The 19,695-nt window shown below is 37.5% G+C and overlaps 1 protein-coding gene across 1 annotated transcript in view; it reads right to left on the bottom strand.

Moving 5' to 3' along the window:
* The window catches only part of gpr158b (G protein-coupled receptor 158b), a 73,469-nt gene that overhangs the window by 42,332 nt on the left and 11,442 nt on the right, over positions 1–19,695 (bottom strand). Inside the window, exon 3 of the mRNA XM_088334714.1 lies at positions 526–628. Within this exon, the coding sequence (XP_088190840.1) occupies positions 526–628 (103 nt within the window). The remainder of the gene's footprint in view (positions 1–525; positions 629–19,695) is intronic.

Below are 19,695 nucleotides of genomic sequence, written 5' to 3'. Positions count from 1 at the left end.
AACATCTTGGAGTAGAAATGAAACTGGTGCAACTAAGAGCTGCTTCACGTGTGCAGAGATATGGCACCGTTAGCCTTCTGCAGCCAACGGCGTCGACGCAAAATCCCCCATGCAGGTGGCACCAAGTTTGGGCCGGGCTTAAAGAAGACTCAGACATTCATACCAAAGTTCCGTTAGTTTAAAACGTCATTCCATTGATAAATGTTTTGGCTGTTTGTGATGCCGTCACAATTATTTTCAATAAGGATTATCTTGAATATACATTTCATAGGGTCGAACTTAAAGCTCTAATTAAATGACAAAGGGTCTGCATTTATATAGCGCTTTTCAACTCATAGAAGACCCTCCAAAGCGCTCGGAGCTCATGTAGCTCTGAGGAGCCGGGAATACCTATGGGGAAACCTGCAACCTATAAGTCCTAAGACCTTCTGAGCTACTGCCACCTACAATTCTATTGTGCAAGACAATCCCCCAAAAGTTGGCATAGATGTGCACTGATTATTTCAAGAAAAATTTGTGACATACGTTTTAAGCCGGTGAGTGCCACACGACTTGGATGGTAAAATCCTCTTTTGCATTGGCACTTGTATTTGTCCAGAACAAATCCATGACCAGGGATGGGAAGGCACTGCAAGAAGAGAGAACAGTTCAAAATTTTAGTTAGCCACCAAATTTGACATAAAAATATATATTACCGTTGAGAAGCACGTTTGGGAGTTATATTGCTCTCTTGTATACAGTACAGCAAAAGGACACACAGGGTTGTTTAGATGCTGAATAAGAATAAGAATAATAAGAGGAAGAAGCTTGTAAAATGCTGAAGGACAAAGGGTTTGGAAATTTTAGAGAGGCCTTATTTTTTCCAATCATTGATGTTTGATGCCAGAGTATTCTCCCTTGTTGTTCTTTCCAGCCTCTTGTCCCCCTTCTCTCCTGATTCCTATCCTCTTCAGTTGTTTGATCAATGGAAGTGAAAGAGGGTTAAAAAAAGGCAACAAAATCAATGACATGCCAAGGGTCAAAAATTGGACATGCTTTTTGCTGCTCCAAAATTGAGTACCGAATTTAGAAATATGCAATACTAAACAATGGGACAAAGAACACGATTCTCTTGAAATAAAGCCCATAAAGTTGCGTATAGTAAATAGCAATGTTTAAGGTCTATCAAAATATCAAAATAATGAGACACTGTATAAGGGGGAGTCTAAATTGATGTTCATATGTCAATAATTGAAAGGATGTGCAGGAACATTATTTAATTGTGTGTTTGGGTGTGGGGGATGTTATCATTACAAGGTTATTTTAGCATTTTACAAGATATTGGTTTCGTAAAAAAAACCTGTGACCCAAGTAAAAAAGCACCCTGTACTGAACTTTCACAGAAAATAAGATTTTTCAGCAATTACTTCACAATAATACATGTGTGCCCGGTGATTGTCTGGCAAACAGTTCAGGGTGTCCTCTGCCACTGGCCCAATGTTAGCTGGAATAATCTCCCAGATTTCCATGACCTAAGTGAGGATAATGAAATGAATGAAAGAAAAATACATGTGGAGTCTTTGCAATTTGAATCTTCAGACAGTAGAGAAGAAAGTTGATAAGTCTAATGAAGAGAATTGGTGTATATAGGGGTACTTTTCTGTAGAAACTTAATTTGTAACTTGTAGCTCAAATTGCCTGTGTAACATGCAAATTTTCCCGTTATAAGTTAAAAACTAAATGGCCTGTTCTTGACCTCCCAAAAGGATCCAAGTTAGTCCTAAATAACTATGAAATACGTCTTACTGATCACTATAAACACATTCAAATAGGAATTACAAAAAAGGACACAGTATAAGATAAATAAGATGATTTTAACAGAATAAAGTTTGAGTTTATTATGAGCACATACCATGGAGGGACTTGGAGGAATGACGGCCCACAAACTTTGATGCAAGCACTTACCGTACACTTTAATTAAAGGTACTGTAACTTTAAATAAACGTGAATACACAACAACAACAATTTTAACAGCTCGATTTGTTTTGCCTGTTTCAGTTTTCACTCATCAGTTTGTTTTGCCCATCAAGCTGGACTCACAACACTATAACTTTCTACAGGTCTTTTGAAAAATAATTTATCCAAGGAAATTTGTCTCTGCCTCTCCTTCAAAGTGTTATGTTAAGGCAAGTGTCATTAAAGAGAGTTAATGACCAGTTGTCACTTTTTCTGGATTGTTTTTTTTCAACAAACACAACTTCCTCCTACACCTCTCTAATCTGCTTTATAGACACCAGCTTCTCTAGTTCCTTTTTCTTTACATTGTTTTTTTTTGCAACAGGATTTTAACCTACCTCGGGAAATATTACAGCGATAAATTCTTCCACGGCTTTGTGATCGGCACTCGCTGCTTTCCAAATGTACTCCTTAGCTAGGTCACTCACGCGAACACAGTGCTCTGTTTGTTTTCTGTCATTTCTTGCTCCGTTTCTATTGTCAGTAATCTCCTTTTTGTGTCTCAGACACTTTGACGTTTCCCTTTCTGGAACTCGTGGCTGATATCACATAGGAGATGCGATCAAAACAAACTTGCCACGAATTACAGGTACTCTACAGATATAACCAAGGATGTAGGATCAGGTGCCTGATTGTGGAAAACGCACGTGCAAACTGGACTGAACCGATGACAGAGAGCAGACATTCGCTTTAAGTGGTCTCAAGAGGTCTCTAGTGGTAGCTTCTAGGACTACTCGTGAACTTGATTTTCGTTCGTAAAGCGAGCAAGATTTCTGTTGGAAAAAAACCCCCAAAAAACTTATATTCTCTCGTGTAGAGGTGCTGGTATAAAGAGGCACTACTGTACTTGTAAATAGTTATTTTACATTTTTAAAAAGAAGTTATAGTAAATACATTTTCTTTTCGTTGCAAGAATCCTTTTCAGTACCACAAATGGTCTTCGGGCCGCAGTTTAAAACTCCTCCGCCTTTCGCAGCATAACCAGTCTTCAGATATGTAATGCTGCTCTTTTCCTTTGCCCTTTGTGATTAGTTTAATGAACTTGCTAAACCTGTGCTATTGAGTCTTCAATATTATCCACCTGCAGAAAGCGGAGCCAGCAGCAACGGCAGCAGTACTAGCTATAAATGTGCTGAGTGTCAAGGGAAATCACAGAGCTTTGCCGAGTATCAGGGACACTAATTCATATCTAAATTAAGAATTAAGGCTTGTTTGCTGAATTCTAGCTTCTGCATAATTGCAGCTCAGTTTATACCTCGACAAGTTCACGCACCATCTGGAGCTAGAATTCTCGCCTCAGTTTGAATACGCACACCAATGCAAGTTGCAGACTTGCAAGAAAATTAAAGCCGCGATAAATTTGGCATGAATGTTAATAAATATTGCAAGGTGCGGGCAACTGAATTTATACCCGTAGTCCTGGCCACAAAACAGCTCAACGTATGACTTTGTTGCGTGTTCAGATATGACCTCTGATGATTCTTGTGCCACTGGCCAGAGCAAAACTGTGTGTGTGGCAGCATTTTGCTTGCATCCCATCCAAGATCTTGAAAGTCAGCAAGATTGTTCTTCCATAGCATACAGCATATTGTACAATAGAAGTAAAATATGAATGTCCGTTCAAAACTGGAAAGTCACATCCAGTGATAGCACTCGTTTTAGGTCATTTAAGAATAATTCGAGGAAATCCATAAGGCAAAACGAAATGACTAAACCGAACCATACAGTGCAATGATCTAACAGTTGAGTAAACAGAGATAACAATAAAAAAGGCAGGTTTAATACTGCTTTCTTGCGAGCCGATAGGAGTACTCAACTGCAGACTAATCACACACACAAACAGGGTTGGGTAGGGTTACTTTAACTGGATTACTTTCAATTACTTTTGGATTACTCCAATACCAAATATGCTAATAAAAGACAAAAGAAACTAAATATGAATACATTTATGACTCACAACACGTGGTAAGCTTTCTCTCATGGCTTTGATCTCTTTGATCTCCGGCAAAACTAACATAAAATGCGACAGAAACGAAATGAAAATAAATCCAAACAGCTTGCCAACATCATTTTTGACGTTCCATGTATTCTGTTACTCCCCAAGCCTGCACAAAATTTAGTAATTTAGACTGTTTTTTCTTAAGGGCCATCACCACTCCAAACAATGTTTGTTTTTGCACTACTTTTTATTGCACTTTTCTTTTACGTAATAAGAGTTCGCTCATAACTTAGGCCAGTCTCCAAGCCCCACCTAATAAATATATTTGCCTATTTATCCAGAAATTTTCATTTTATTTATTCTCGTTTAAGTCGTTATTATGTGTTTACTCTGGAGTGCCGTGTCTAATTTCGTAGCAAACAATGTTCATTTTGTTGTTTTGATGATAATAGAGACTATCCATTTTTTATCTATGCCTAAACTATTCTTTCAATAAAACCTTCAAATGAACTGCTCATCCCTTGTCAGTCTTCGTTTCGATAACCTAACCCGGGATCAAACAAACATGCTGAAAAAGAAGAAGAGGAAGACATTTCACAACAATGTAAAACAAAAATGAATGCGACATATCAGTTGCCATGCTGGAAGTTGGAACTAAAACAAATGTTGTAGCAACTTTAAAATGCTGGAGCAAGCCCTAAAGAATAAACAAACGAGTACAAACATCTAATGGCGGAAAAGTGTTTCTGAGGTTCGCCTCATTTTTATTTAGGTGGAATACAAAAGCTATAACACGGTCATTTCAGGTTGTTCCATTTGATAGATCCTCTTCATCAGGCCGGACTCCGAAAGTGAGACGTTATTTAATCACAGCGCTTTAAATGCAGCGAGGCTTTTAATCCTTAACCCGTGAACTTCCTGCACGTACGGTTGGTTTTAAGTTTGCTAAATTGGTAATTCGTGACTGCGAAAGCTTTAAGGAGACACAGAGGGACATAAATTGGATTGCTCGTCACAGAGTTAGTGAACACATACAGCAGGGGTGTCAAACTCATTTTAGCTCGGGGGAGGGAGCACACAAAAAAAAACCTTTTGCGGGGCCCAGACTAGTAAACTAAAGAGAAAGAATGAAAGAGACAGAGGAAGGAAAAAAGAGGGAAATATAGAGAGATAAAAAGAGAAAATAAAGAGAGTGACTGAGAGAGACTGAGAGAGAAAGAAACCAGAAAGCGAAACAGGACAAGATAGAGAAAGAAAGAAAGAAAGAAAGAAAGAAAGAAAGAAAGAAAGAAAGAAAGAAAGAAAGAAGAAAGAAAGAGAGAGAAATAGCAAGCAAAAGAGAGAGACAAGGACAGAGATAAATAAAGAAAGAAAAAAATAAAGAAAGACAGAAAGATAGACAGAGAGATGGAAAGAGATAAGGAGTGAAAGAGAGTGAGAGAGAAACAGATAGAAAGAGAAAAAGAGAGAGAGAGAGCAAAATCAAGGGAGAGAGAGAAAAAAAAATAAAGTAAGAATGACAAAAAAAGACACAGAAAGAATGAGCGAGAAAAAAACAAGTGAAAGAAAGGAAGCTGTGAGAGAAGAATAGATAGAGAGAGAGGGGGAGTTGTATAGCGGCTACGCCATACAACTATTGCTGTTTTGGAATTGGCACCTTGCCTTAGCGACCTCAAGTGGTTATACTTAAAACTGCCGGTCGTCGTTCGACCTTTCTCTATCTCCTGCACCTTTCTCAGTGTTGTCTCGCAGGGCAGATTAAATCTGTCGGCGAGCCTGGTCAAGCCCGAGAGGCGTATGTTTGACACCTCTGCTCTAAACTGAAGAGAAATGCCAATTGGTGCAATCACAGTTCAATAGTCAGGACCTGCATGATAGGGAAAAAGTCAACAGCATCCTGTGATGAACTTGTTGCTCAGGTTCCTCTGTTTGGTCTCCACACAATTAGGATGAGAACGTGCCGCAGTGTCCGCAAGCTCCTACATTTTGCCGCAGCAGCCGTGAGCGCAGCGAGAAGAGATTAGCGCATGATTGGTGACTTCCGATGGAGAGCAAATCCTCCTTGACAATTGTCTTTCTCTGCTGTCACCTCTTATCTCTCATTGCCTCGTCTTCCGTATATTCTCCCATGCTTGCTGCTGTCGTGGGTGACACGTCAGCATAATTAAAGATGAAAGAATATGCACATCGAGCTCGCTTGACAACAATATTTCAAAAAGACCTTAATGTAGATCCGTGTTCGGGATAACTTTATTTGAATGGAGTGCACTTTTAAGGAAAAAAACGAATTTTCAATTGTATACTTTACAAAAAACATTACCGTGTTTTCTATACGTCTCTCTGGAGTATAAATCACGCCAGCCGGAAAATGCAGATTAAAAAAGGGAAAATATTTGGGGGAAATCTATATGCTAAAATCCAACGCCAAAATCATACACGGTAAACTAACTGTACAGGTACGTGCATATCTTAGACACGCATGTCAGTAACGACGTAACGTATTGAGAGTTATTCAGATAACTCTAGCATAAGTAGCCTAGATGGTAAGGCGCCCGCTTTGAGACTGGGAGGTTCGGGTTCGCGCCCCGGCCGAGTCATTCCTAAGACTTAAAAAGTGGTCGGCGGCGCCCTCTCTTGGCTGCGGCTGCATCGGGTCAGATGCAATCGACATTTCGTTCTGTGTACATTGTTACACAGAATGACAATACAAGGAAATTATTATTATTATTATTATTATAAAGAGCGCGTTTACCAAGCAATCAACTTCACCTCAAATCACTAAAACATTATCAAATGACACATAAACATTTTCTTTTTTAAATCATTCCCAGAGGCTTGATACTTACTGACGAGCTGTGCCAAACCCTTTGTAATAGTTTTTTTTTTAAGTAAAACAAAAACAGAAAATGTATTTTTACATAATGGCACTGAATGACATAATTCATCTATCCATTATCTGCACCGCTTATCCTCAGTAGGGTTGCGGGGGTGCTGGAGACCATCCCAGCTATCTTAGGCCAGTGGGCAGGGGGCACCCTGAACTGGTAGCCAGCCAACCGCAGGGCACACCGGGACAGACAATTCGCTCGCTCATTGACACTTATGGACAATTTTGGACCGGCCAATTAACCTGACATGCATGTTTTTGGAATGTGGGAGGCAGACATGGGGACTTGAGACTTAGTGACTTGGACTCGAGTCGACTCGAGTCGCTGTTTTTATGACTTGTGACTTGACTTGGACTTGGCAATCTAAGACTCGGGACTTGACTTGTGACTTGACTTGCCCAAGAAAAAAATACTTGGGACTTACTTGGGACTTGAAGGTGAAGACTTGAGACTTACTTGAGACTTGCACATGTGTGACTTGGTCCCATGTCTGGTGGGAGGAGACCGGAGTGCCCGAAGGAAACTCCCGCAAACATGGGGAGAACATGCAAACTCCACACATGAGGTTTGATCTTACGACCTCAGAACTGTGCGGTACAGATGCGCTAACCACTGCGCCGCCGTGATGTCCCATGACATAATTCATTTTTCGTTTATCTTAATAAAACAATTATAACATACAGTGCATACAGGATTTAGATCCGAAACTGATGTGTTTGTGGCATATTGTACTTTGTACTGCATGTGCCATATAATCCCTGTTTACTCTAATATTGGAACTAGAAAACACACCAGATCAAATTCAAAATTAGAGTTTAGGGTACATATTTTTAAGTAATTTTTAAACTTTGCTTTCTGGAATGTATCAGTATACCGTTTACGGTAGGTATAGACAAACAGAACAACTTTAGAGAAATGCCCCAGCTATTTGTAGGATATTACATTTATTAACCTTGAATCGAACTTCCTTAAAAAAATGCAGCTTTAAGTGCATGATTAATGATGTCTTTGATGATGAAAAAAAACACCCACACAGCCGTTAAAGGCTGCTGGCATATATTCTCTAAGGCTATCTTTCACATGGTAAATATGAATACATTTAATATATATATATATATATATATATATATATATATATATATATATATATATATATATATATACAGAGGTCCTAATTAAATAATGATCCCGGCAGATTTTGAGCCACCTCATTGTTAATTAGCGGAATTATCCTACTGAATATGTGAGCTTTAACTTGATCAACCAGTGAATGGCGTTTTATTTGAGCCTGTGAAGCTTAAAGTCAGCATTAGTCTTGCAACGCATTTGGATGTAAATTGAATCCTCGTTTGGCTGTTTGTAGTTTATGCCTATCCTGACTGATTTACAGTGGGAGGCAGGGTAAAAATCTGATTCATTACCAATTCAGTGGAGAAAATGTACATTAAAAAAGAACAATGGCAATTACCGTAAATTCCGGACTGTAAGCCGCGACTCTTTTCCCAAATTTTCAACCCTGCGGCTTATTCAGAGATGCGGCCAATTTATGTAATTTTTCTAACGGGCCGCCAGCGGCGCTCGAGTATGAGAGGTAAGATTTAGACCGGTGGAATATATGTGCCGAGGAAGATCACAACTTATGAGCGCAAAAAATACCCTCATCGTGCAAATTGCATAAAATAAGGCTCATGATGCAGCCACTATGTTAATAGCAAACGGGCATATTGCTGGGATGTATCGAAGTAAGGGAGCGTGGAAGGAAGCGGATGGTCTGCCGTGATTCTCGCGATTACGACATTTATTTTCTTGATAGACAAAATTGCAGGTATGCGAGCGTCTTTTTAGTAGCGTGAGGCTACCTCCCAAAGGCACGGTTTAGGATGAAAGTTATATTATTATTATTAAAGCTTTGAAAACTCTCTCAATATACCGTCTTTCTTTGTAAATATGTGTAATATGTATTTGCAACTGTATATTTTTGTAATGTATTTATTTGTATTTATTTGAGACACTTATTCTGCACGAGCAAATTAAAAAAGAGGGGCGGAGCAAACGCCAACGCTGATGGGAAAGTGGGGACCGGTAAAGGTGAGTTTTTGTGGACACGGCGGACAATAATGAATATATATTTTCCCCACCCTTACTTTTGGAAATATACACTTTTATTCCTCGGATTACTATCAACAGGCACCCAGAATCTGCGGGTCTGCAACAAATTTTAAGTACCCATATCATTTTGCGTTCATTTTGGCGGCTGTGATTTTTGGACTGTGTGCTTCAATGAAGGACATTTAGTTTCAATCGTGGGACTTGAAGTTTAGCTTGGATTAATCTCGTGTTTGTTTGATGTGGGTGCATGCGGCTTATATACAGGTGCGGCTTGTGTATGGACAAAATCGAATTTCCCCTTAAAATGTGATGGGTGCGGCTTATAATCAGGTGCGCTCTATAGTCCAGAATTTACGGTATTATTGATTTTTGAAGTTACTATTGTTTTGCAAAACCTACAAATGGCTGTCAAAGCCCAAAAAAGCAAACACAGGAAAGCGAAACAAAAATTCTGCCTTAGAATCTTTGATGCATGCACACGTGTTAAGCACAGTTCTAGCATGCTGTAAACATTGAACTATTTTTCCAGTTTTAAACCAATTTGTAGTTTTTTATAAATTTTTGACAATGACTCAATTCAACAGACCATTCAATATAAGAAATGATTCTATATCTTTTGCCACATTGGCAAATAGGTTTGCTCGATTTATTTGACTGTATTTTAAAAGTGTCAAAAATATTGAGAAAAATAATTATCTAAACTATATTTTTACCTTTTAAAACCAATAGTTAAAAAAAGCCACGTTATCAAGTGTGGCGTGATAATGGTAAAAGTAAGAAGAAGCTTATTATAAATTCCAAACACGATTATCACACAATCAATGACTGAATTCTGGAAAGAGAAATCAAACATTGACAACTCTTTCATAATGCCTAAAAATACACGGTTGCAAAGGTTATAGGGCTGTAAACTGGTCCTCTCCAATATATATATATATATATATATATATATATATATATATATATATATATATATATATATATATATATATATATATATATATATATATATATATATATATATATATATATATATATATATATATATATATATATATATATATATATATATTGTCCATATATATATATTGAAGAGTATGTGCTAGGCGTAAGTTATGTGTCAATGTTGGGAAGAGTAAGGTGATGAAGTGTTCACGTGATGGAGTGGGCATGACGTTAGAAATCAGGTTGCATGGACAGGTGCTGGAAGAAGTTGAAAGCTTTAGGTACTTGGGTTGTGATGTGGCTGCAGTTGGTGGAATGGAGTGTGAGGTAGTGCACAGAGTGAATCAAGGAAGCAAGGTTTTGGGTGCTCTGAGGAGAGTGGTGAACAACAAGAGTATGAGTATGGATGTTAAGAGGGGACTGAATGAGAGTGTTATTGTGCCGACTGTGTTGAACGCAGATTTAAGAGGGAAGTTGAATGTTTTTGAGATGAAGTGTTTGAGGACTATGTTAGGAGTGACAAGATTGGATAGACTGAGAAATGAAATTGTGAGAGACAGAACTGGAGTAGTCGTGGAACTGAGCAGGCGTGTTGATAAGAGAGTATTCGGTTGGTTTGGACATATGGAGAGGATGGATGAGGAGCGAATGTTGAAGAGGATCTACAGAGAAGAAGTCAATGGAAGGAGACCAAGAGGAAGGCCGCGATTGACGTGGATGGATGGTGTTATGAGTGCACTGCAGGAAAGAGGTCTAAATATAAATTAAGCTAGAGCTCTTGTTGGTGATAGAAAGGAGTGGAGAGGTGTTGTGAAAGGATAGTGGGATTGTGGACGCGTTCTTAAGGATGGGCTGAGCACCCGTATGATGCGGCAGGGGTAAACCAGTGAAAGCTTTCTGGTGTCCCATTTCATCTGGAGGGGCGAAAGCATGACCAACTTGGGTGCCGAGGTGCCTAACTTGTTTGGGCAATTGGGTTGGCCATGGTCCAAAAATGTTTGTGTGTTTTTTTGCTATTTATTTCCCTTTTATTTTCTTTGTTATTGTATGTGTGTCTTGAGGGATATGACCAAGGTAGATAGATCTATCTATCTATCTATCTATCTATCTATCTATCTATCTATCTATCTATCTATCTATCTATCTATCTATCTATCTATCTATCTATCTATCTATCTATCTCTTTCTCTCTCTCTGTCTATATATATATATATATATATATATATATATATATATATATATATATATATATATATATATATATATATATATATATATATATATATATATATATATATATATATATATATATATATATATATATACAAAGCAGCAAAAACTTTACAACAATTTGTCAGATATAACACCAACTTTTGTCATTATTATCTGCTTATTTCATATGCTTCCATGGCAAACTGAGGGGACGTTCATGTAATTATGAATACTCATACACACCTTTATGTTTCCAAAGATATGACAATAGCTTTTTGTTTTGAATCTCTCCTAGCCATCAATCCTTAGTGTTGACATACAGACTTGAAACTTCCAACAATGGATGATGGGTGCTGAAGTCTGCTTTTTATTTTGTATTTTACCTTTTCACAATAAAACTGATGATATTAAGATTATGAAGGACTCTTCTCACAATATCAAGATTACAAAGGACTCTTCTCACTCTGGCCACCACCTCTTTCACCTGTTGCCCTATGGTAAGCATTACGGGTCCCTCAAAACAAGCACAAAAAAAGCTCGGAGAGTAATTATTCCACAAGGCCATCACCACCCCAAATAAGATGTCAAAGCTGTGAAAAATATATATCTTTCCACTTGCATTGAAAAATGTGTACTCATATCTTATTCATCGACTTTTTTTTTCTGCTGCATATTTTTAGCACTACTTTTCATTGCACTATTATCACAACACAGGCCAGTATCCAAGCACTACCTTTCTAAACATGTTTGTCTAGTTATCCTGACAATGTAATATCTTATATTTCTTTCATATGTGCTTATCCCGGAGTGTTATGTCTAATCTCGTAGCAAACAATGTTTGCTAGGTTGTTATCATTGACAATAAAGACAATTCAAATTCAAGAATGTTATAATAACTGATCGTCATTTTTTTAGACTATTGCTTGTGCTGGTGCCCCCAATTTTAAACAGGATCCCGCTAAGCAATGTGATTTTTCTGCAGCAGTGCGGGAAAGAGGCACCTAAAGGTGATTAACTTTTAAGATGCATGTAACTCACATCCATTAAAATACTTGCTGAACGGTTGCCAAAATTAACAGCAATTTTGTTTGCAACCGTGATGCAGTAAAAGGCCATCGATGTTCAAGCCATTTTGACCTTGGAAGTTTTGACTAATTCAATGCCAGATATCTCAAATGGGAAGAGCTGGTGCTGGCCAATTATTGCCATTTTGACTCATTTTGAATGATTACATAAACTGTAGTTCTGTAGCCTATAGGCATAGGACACATCAAAAGAAAGCTACAATTCACGTCTTTCATAAGAAAGTATCTTTCTAGCATTAACCACGGTTTAGTAAACAAAAGTTAAACATTGCTTATGTTGCCCAAAACACTTACTTTTTGCCACACTATATTTCTTGAAAATACTAATTTCCAAGAAAATTCAGAGAAAAAAACAAAGCATTTCAAGCAGAACTTTGACAATGATGTTTTTATTTTTAGCATTTGTGATATCTCCGATAGTTAAAAATGCTTTTTAACAAACCACGGGCACTTTACTTGCAAAAAAAAACAGTTTATCGCAAAACCACTGAATTTATGCATGCACTTTCCAAGCACTTTTCAGCACCCAGTGTTTCTGGTGAAGTGATCACCTGATTTCGGTCACCATGGCGATCGCGTTTCTTCAGACGTACACGAAAGGTGATCCTTCTTTGTCATGTTTTTTTAGAGAGAAGAAAAGCTCTGTTGAAGTGTCTGTCCTTATACAGTACATATATTCGCTTTTCTCACCACACTGCTTCACTCTCTCTACTCGGAGGTTGCCTACACACACTCAATCGAGTGATACAGGAAGCACCACTTAGAAGTAGGGCTCCCTCGATGGACAAAGATCTGATCAAAGCCATTCATGCCATCTAATGGTGAATTATCATACTGAAATCATTTCCAGTAGCTTGATACTTACAGATGAGCAGCGCCAAACCATATATCTATTTTTTTTCCCAAAACAAAATTTTACGTTATGGCCCTGAATGAGTTGACCATTTCGTAAATGATCGAAATGACAAATTGATTGAAATAAATTACAAATGTAAAAATGAATACCAAACTAGTCTCTTCTGCGGTTAAGTAGTCGAAAAAGACCACAACGAAAGGAGAGCTTGAAAAAAAGACGAAAACAGGCGAGGGAAATTGGTGCATAAATAATTATGGAAAGAAAATTGAAGCAGAGAGTAAAGAAGGGTGGTAGCGTGCGGTTAGAGTGGGTAACCCTCTTTGGCTGTCAGTGCAATTTACACTCATTAACGAAGGGCTGCCTGTGAAGCCCTTTATCTCTAACGACACATTTCCTAGAATGGGCCGAGACAACAAACACAAACTCATGCATATGCAAACATACTCAGCACCTTTTGAAGTTGATTATGCATACACACAATGGTAAACGCATCTTCATATATTCATGTGGATCCCGTCCCAATCACATGAACACGTCTTGAAGACTCTTGTATATTTGTGTGCGTAATCATGTAGGGGACCACCCTTATGAGTCCATAAATGCATGAGTATGTGAGATCATGAGAAAGATCATTCCGTTTTTATACATAGCCTAGAGGAAATGTATATAAATACGTGGGATAACAATATTTGGAAAAATTATTCATTCTTCAAAAGTCAAACTTACCCCAGGTGAGACCAGAGCTCTATTGTAGTTCTAATGTTTGCAATACTTCAGGCGATAAGTCAGGCGAAAAAAATGCATCTACTTTTTTTTCAGGAAGATGAAAAACAAATATTTTCCCCAAAAATAAATTTTGGACATGTTTTTTTTTTTAAGTCAATTAATTTTTAATTGTATAACCCATCCATCCATCCATTATTTTCACCGCTTATCCTCAGTAGGGTCGCTGGGGTGCTGGAACCCATCCCAGCCATCTTCGGGCAGTGGGCAGGGGACACCCTGAACTGGTTGCCAGCCAGTCTCAGGGCACACAGGGACAGATAATTCGCTCGCTCATTCACACTTAGGGACAATTTTGGACCGGCCAATTAACCTGACATGCATGTTTTTGGAATGTGGGAGAAAACTGGAGTGCCCAGAGGAAAACCACGCAAGCACGGGGAGAACATGCAAACTCCGCACAGGAAGGTTGGTAGCTGGATTTGAACCCATGACCTCAGAACTGTGCCGCACACACGCTAACCACCGCCCCGCTGTGCTGCCCTAATTGTATAACCTTTAATCATAAAAGGTCTTATAGGGCTACATTTACAGTAATATTAACATATTTAAGAACGGTTATGTTTCAAATTATTTAACAATAATCTTAAAAAACATTTAAGGACGATTGAAATCTTGAACAAACAAAAAACTGTTTGGAAATGGCAGATGGAAGTTTATTTTCATCATACAAATGTGTACCAAGATCAGAAATATAATATTTCTCCCGAAAAAAAACCTAAAATGACACAAAATGATTTACCATCTGCTATTTCTGAAGATGTAGCTTATTTCTGTCATGGTTACCATGGCGCCCAATTGGCCCCACCTGTGTGTGTCACGGTTGCCATGGTGCCCAATTGGCCCCGCCCGTGGGGCGCCAGCTGCGGCTCGTTGAGAGATCGGATTTCTGTCTATATAAAGCTCAGCGCTCTCTTGCTCCGGGGGTCAGCCCAACAAACGAACTTCTGCCCCACAAGACGTGGGTTCTAACTCGCTGTTGGTATTTCAAGTCCGGTGTGGTTTGCGTTTATTTTTGTCTTGTTTGATTTCGGGTTACAGTTTTGTTTCAGTCTGTTTTTGTCCTGTTTGTTAGTTTCTCCAGTTTTTTTCCCGTCTAGTTTCTCCCGTTTATTTTTGTTATCCTAATTCGTTATCGATCTCGTCGGTCTCTGGCTTCCGGCCTTTCCACGCCAGGCCGGCTGCCTAACGTGCATGACTCCCCATTTCCCGTCAAATAAAGGCTTGTGTGAGAACGTCACGCGATTGGGTTCTGATGCTGTTCTGGTTCCTGGGGATTTCAGGGATATTTTATTCTATTTTTACAATAAAATAAAATTGTAATGTTGACTCTGCTTGCTTCTGTTTAGGTATTATCGGCAATGCTGTTTGTTATTTTAAATTATGCACCGTTTTCATCATTGTCACTATTGGCCGATTATGTTGCCATTTGTTTTCTACACCCTTTAACCTGGGATATCTAATCAAAAGAAAGGGCTCGGGACAGGACCTTTAGAACAGCATCTCAATTGTTTGAGTACAGTCCTCTACTGTTTTCCTTGCAAGTTTAAAATGTATGTCTTCTCTCCTTATTTCGAGTTTAAACTAAACTGCAAACTTATCAATAATACTGAAAATTAGCAAACATCTGCAACATCAGGAAAAAAACCTTAATTTGAGGTATAATTTTATATATTACTAAAAAAGGCAAGTAAAGTATTCATACTGTGTACAAGAATAAGTGAAAACTAATACTTCTAATTAGCAAAGCTGTTGACAAGGGCCCAGTTTACATTACATTGATTTTATGACACCAGTCGGCCAAAAAAATTTGAGTAATATACAATTTGTGATTTACAGTACTGACAAATGTGCACAATGTAAACTATGTTCCCATGCTGTAGCTCTCCAAGAACAGGGTCTCAAATAAATCTATATTCCAAATCAAGAAAGGTCTGATGAGGTCTCTCATTGTTACACATTATGGGCATTTCCCAATAGAAGAAATCCACAAAAATACTTGAAGACAAGCAAAAAGATAAAACATTCCTGTGATGGATTGGGTATTTCATCTCTGAAAGAGGCGTGAGGGACAGACAGTAGAAGGAACAGTACTTACTGCTTCATACAGCACAGTTTAAAAGTTTGAGGGCCTAACAAAAATAGGAAGAGTACCATGAATCAGCAGAGAAGATCAAACAGAGTTTTAGGCAATACATTCAAAGACTTCCCCAGCTTCAAACCCTGCAGTTTAAATTGTGATACAGCCTTTTTACATTAATTTCTCATTGCCAGGAGCATCACATTAAGCTGTGTTCTTAACTCATCCAAATTTAAATTCATCATTCTTTAAAAAAGATAAGCTCTCGTTGACACATATGGTTCGAGATGAAGTTCTAATTTTTTTTAAGACAAAAAAATGATCACTTTGGAAGTTGCTTTTTGCGTAGGAAGGCAAATCCAAATGGGAAAATAAAAAAGTGAAGTATTTTGGATGTAATAACATTCTTATAGTTGTGTATTGAATTGAATATCATTAGAAAATGATTTACAAGCCATAAGAAAATGCGAAAAAAGGTGTTACTGTCAATTTTTGGTTTTCGATAAAAAGGCTGAAAACTGTTACATTTGCCAAACAATAGTTGTACTTACCAGTTATTAGACTTTTTTTTAAATCACCAATTGATTAGTATTGATACCACATTAAGAGTTTGTTGGAACAAGCCCTAGTGAGCGAATAATTAATGAAACCATTTTCTATGCGATAGTAACCTGGTACTGATTTTGCATTCACTAATGGCCTTACCAACATCTAATGAATTTTTGGAACACATGACAAAAAATACTGGATTTTAAAATAATATTGTAATAATGGCCTTACAGTGTGGCCATTATTGCATACTAACTATGTAAGTAGTTACAAATGGGAATTGGAATTAGAATTAGGAATTGGAATTGGAATTAGAATGAGGAAAGTATTTACTTTCATTGATATCAATGTTATTAAACATTTTGTGCAAAGATATGACATGGCACTCTAGGGTAAAGTGTCTAAAAAAAGTTTGAAAAGAAGACTATCTAGATAAATGGCAAAAAATAGAAATAAAATAATAAAAATGGGAACATAGTGCGTAGAAAACTAGCTACAGGTTTGATAATGTGAACATGAAAACTCCAATAGGATCCACAAGGTATATATTTAAGTATATAAATAAGTAAGTCACAAATTTTTTTTCACAGTTTTGTGCATTAAGGCCATTATGGCATACCCGCAGTTCATTTATGGAATTTAGAATATTGATCATTTCAATATAAATTTAATGAAAATATCAATAACAGACAATCTTCCTACCTCCCATGCAAGACATGCGTAAAGCAAAAATTCTAAAATAAAATAAAAAATCAGTAGCACCAGTATTAAAAAGACTCAATCTTAGAAAAAAAGGTCTTGAAATTGTGACATTGTTAATACACATCTTAAAATAAGCCATGAGACCCCGTTTAAAATAACAAAAGGGAGAACATTAACTTTTACAAGGTCTCTTCAAGGAAGCTATGAAAAAGAAGAAAAAAAAAGCCCTGAACTGAAAGTTTTTGTTATCTTTCTGTTGGTGGGTTAGGTAGGGGAAAGAAAAATCTGAATTACAAGGCCCTCGATCAACCTATTTTCTCCAAGATGGTTTTCTGTTGTTGTTTTGCTTGGCTCTGAAATTGTATCGCAGGGTTCGCAAACCTTTTCATGGCCAAATTCAAGCACTTTTAAGGACTTTCCAAGCAGATTTTTCAAATTCTTCAGTACCATTAAAATAATGATTTACATATGTGATCTTTAATCTTGCATGTGTATTTATCAAGACATATGATTTTTAGATTTTGAGTAAATCGCAAATTCATTTGTGGATCTGAACAATACATGTATAAATACTTATGAGATAAATCTCTCCCCATACAGGTGCTGGGTAAAATGATTGTGATACGTAGCTTACATTTTCAGTTGCAGGAAGGTCCTCGCATTGAAATCTACAACTGGGAAACGCTACCTTGATGTCCATGACTGATATGTAATTCTTGCACTTAAACACATTGTATAGTGCCCTGGTTAGGGGTAGCATGCAACTATCCTCCTGGGTGCCACCAATAGGGGGCAATGACGCTTAATAGGACAATGCTATATAACCGAATGGGCTGCTGCTAATCACAAGAGAAGAAATGCAATTGAAAAGGGAAGCCGCCAGAGATCATTGTCAACATGGCAACAAGTTCAAGCATTTACAAGCACTTCGCCTAAAGTTTAAGACCATTTCAATCCTTGAAAATACAACACTAAATTTAAGCATTTTTCAAGGATTTTAAGCACTTGTAAGAACCCAAGTTTTAATTAACCAATGTTTCGCCAGCATTTTCCCTGTTAACTTCCTCATTTTTTCCACCCCCTGACATTAAACAGTATCCTAATGTGTAGCAAAGGCAGGCTGTTAACTTGTTTTGAGAAAAAGTGATTACAGCAAGATAACACAGAACCTCCACGATAATGAGCAAATCCACACCTTTGGAACACCACTGCAAGCGTGAATGTGAAACTGAAAATGCATTGGGGCAGTATGATAAAGAGGATTTATTTTTAGTGCTGGGCCTAGGGATGTAATTTCACACAGTGCCTTTTTTTCTATAATTTTAAGTAAAGGAAAATATTAGCGTTGACAGGACAATTAATTTATTTGTGTCACTTCCTTTAATGTAGAACAATTCAGTCCCTTTATAGAAGTATATTTTAACAACCTATGCTTGCTTGCATAACTGACAAATAGAACATAGGAATACTAAGTGGACAATGTGTTTGTATACCAACCCTTCTGGGTAATCTTCAGAAATTCTGGTGTGTCTGGCAGTCAGGGATAAGACTGATAAGGAAAATATAAATATATGTATTAAAAATATAGGTTAACAAGGATTAGGTATGGTAACATAACGAACAAAGAAAGGAAGAAAGAAAGAAAGAAAGAGAGAGAGAAAGAAAGAAAGAAAGAAAGAAAGAAAGAAAGAAAGAAAGAAAGAAAGAAAGAAAGAAAGAAAGAAAGAAAGAAAGAAAGAAAGAAAGAAAGAAAGAAAGAAAGAAAGAAAGAAAGAAAGAAAGAAGAAAAAAAAGAAAGAAAGAAAAGAAGAAAAAAGAAAAGTGGGTAGTAGATTAATTGCAAGCATTTTGCCCACGAAGGTTGCACACCAGTTCCTGGCTTATACAATCGCCAAAAATGCTTCATATCTGACACAAGCACTTTGTTCTGTTCTATACTCTTCTTGTCATTTAATTCTATTAAATAATTCTCCATTTTACTCATGTGGAGGTTTTTGAGTTTTTCCTTTCCGTCATGTAGGTTTTAGATCAGGGGATGTGTAATAATAGTCTGTGGTCTGCAATAATCTGTGGTCTGTGCAGCCCTTTGAGACTCTTTGTGATTAAGGGCTACACAAATAAAAGTGACTTGACTTGATTTGACTAATAATAACTCACACCGTTACAACTGTCCACTAGCAGTGTTACGACCGTACCTGGTACTGGGTACAGTTCTAACACAGTGTGTCCCTCTGTTTGAGAGACTGTCACAGACTTTTGGAGCTACTTAGAACCCTACCATTGGTGTCTACTCCTCAAAGACAAAATGGGATACTATGTATAAAAGTTTGAGAGGACTGAGATATAAGATTGTAAAATGGGGAGAGAGAAATCAAAATGTGTTACAATTGTACCCGGTCCCCCCTACAGGATGGAATAGGCGAAGCAGAATTAGGGTTTTAATCAAGACAAGAATTATCTGATAAAAAAAAAAAAGACATCTCTGCTTTGGAATAGAATTTGAATCAGTACGCTTCTGGCAAAGTCTTGAATCTCACCTCCTACACTCATAC

Source organism: Urocampus carinirostris, chromosome 1, assembly GCF_059441175.1.
Source record: "Urocampus carinirostris isolate Australia breed hairy pipefish chromosome 1, RoL_Ucar_1.0, whole genome shotgun sequence".
Lineage (NCBI taxonomy): Eukaryota > Metazoa > Chordata > Actinopteri > Syngnathiformes > Syngnathidae > Urocampus > Urocampus carinirostris.
The sequence above is the reverse complement of the archived record's forward strand: the minus strand, read 5'-3'. Positions and strand labels throughout refer to the sequence as shown.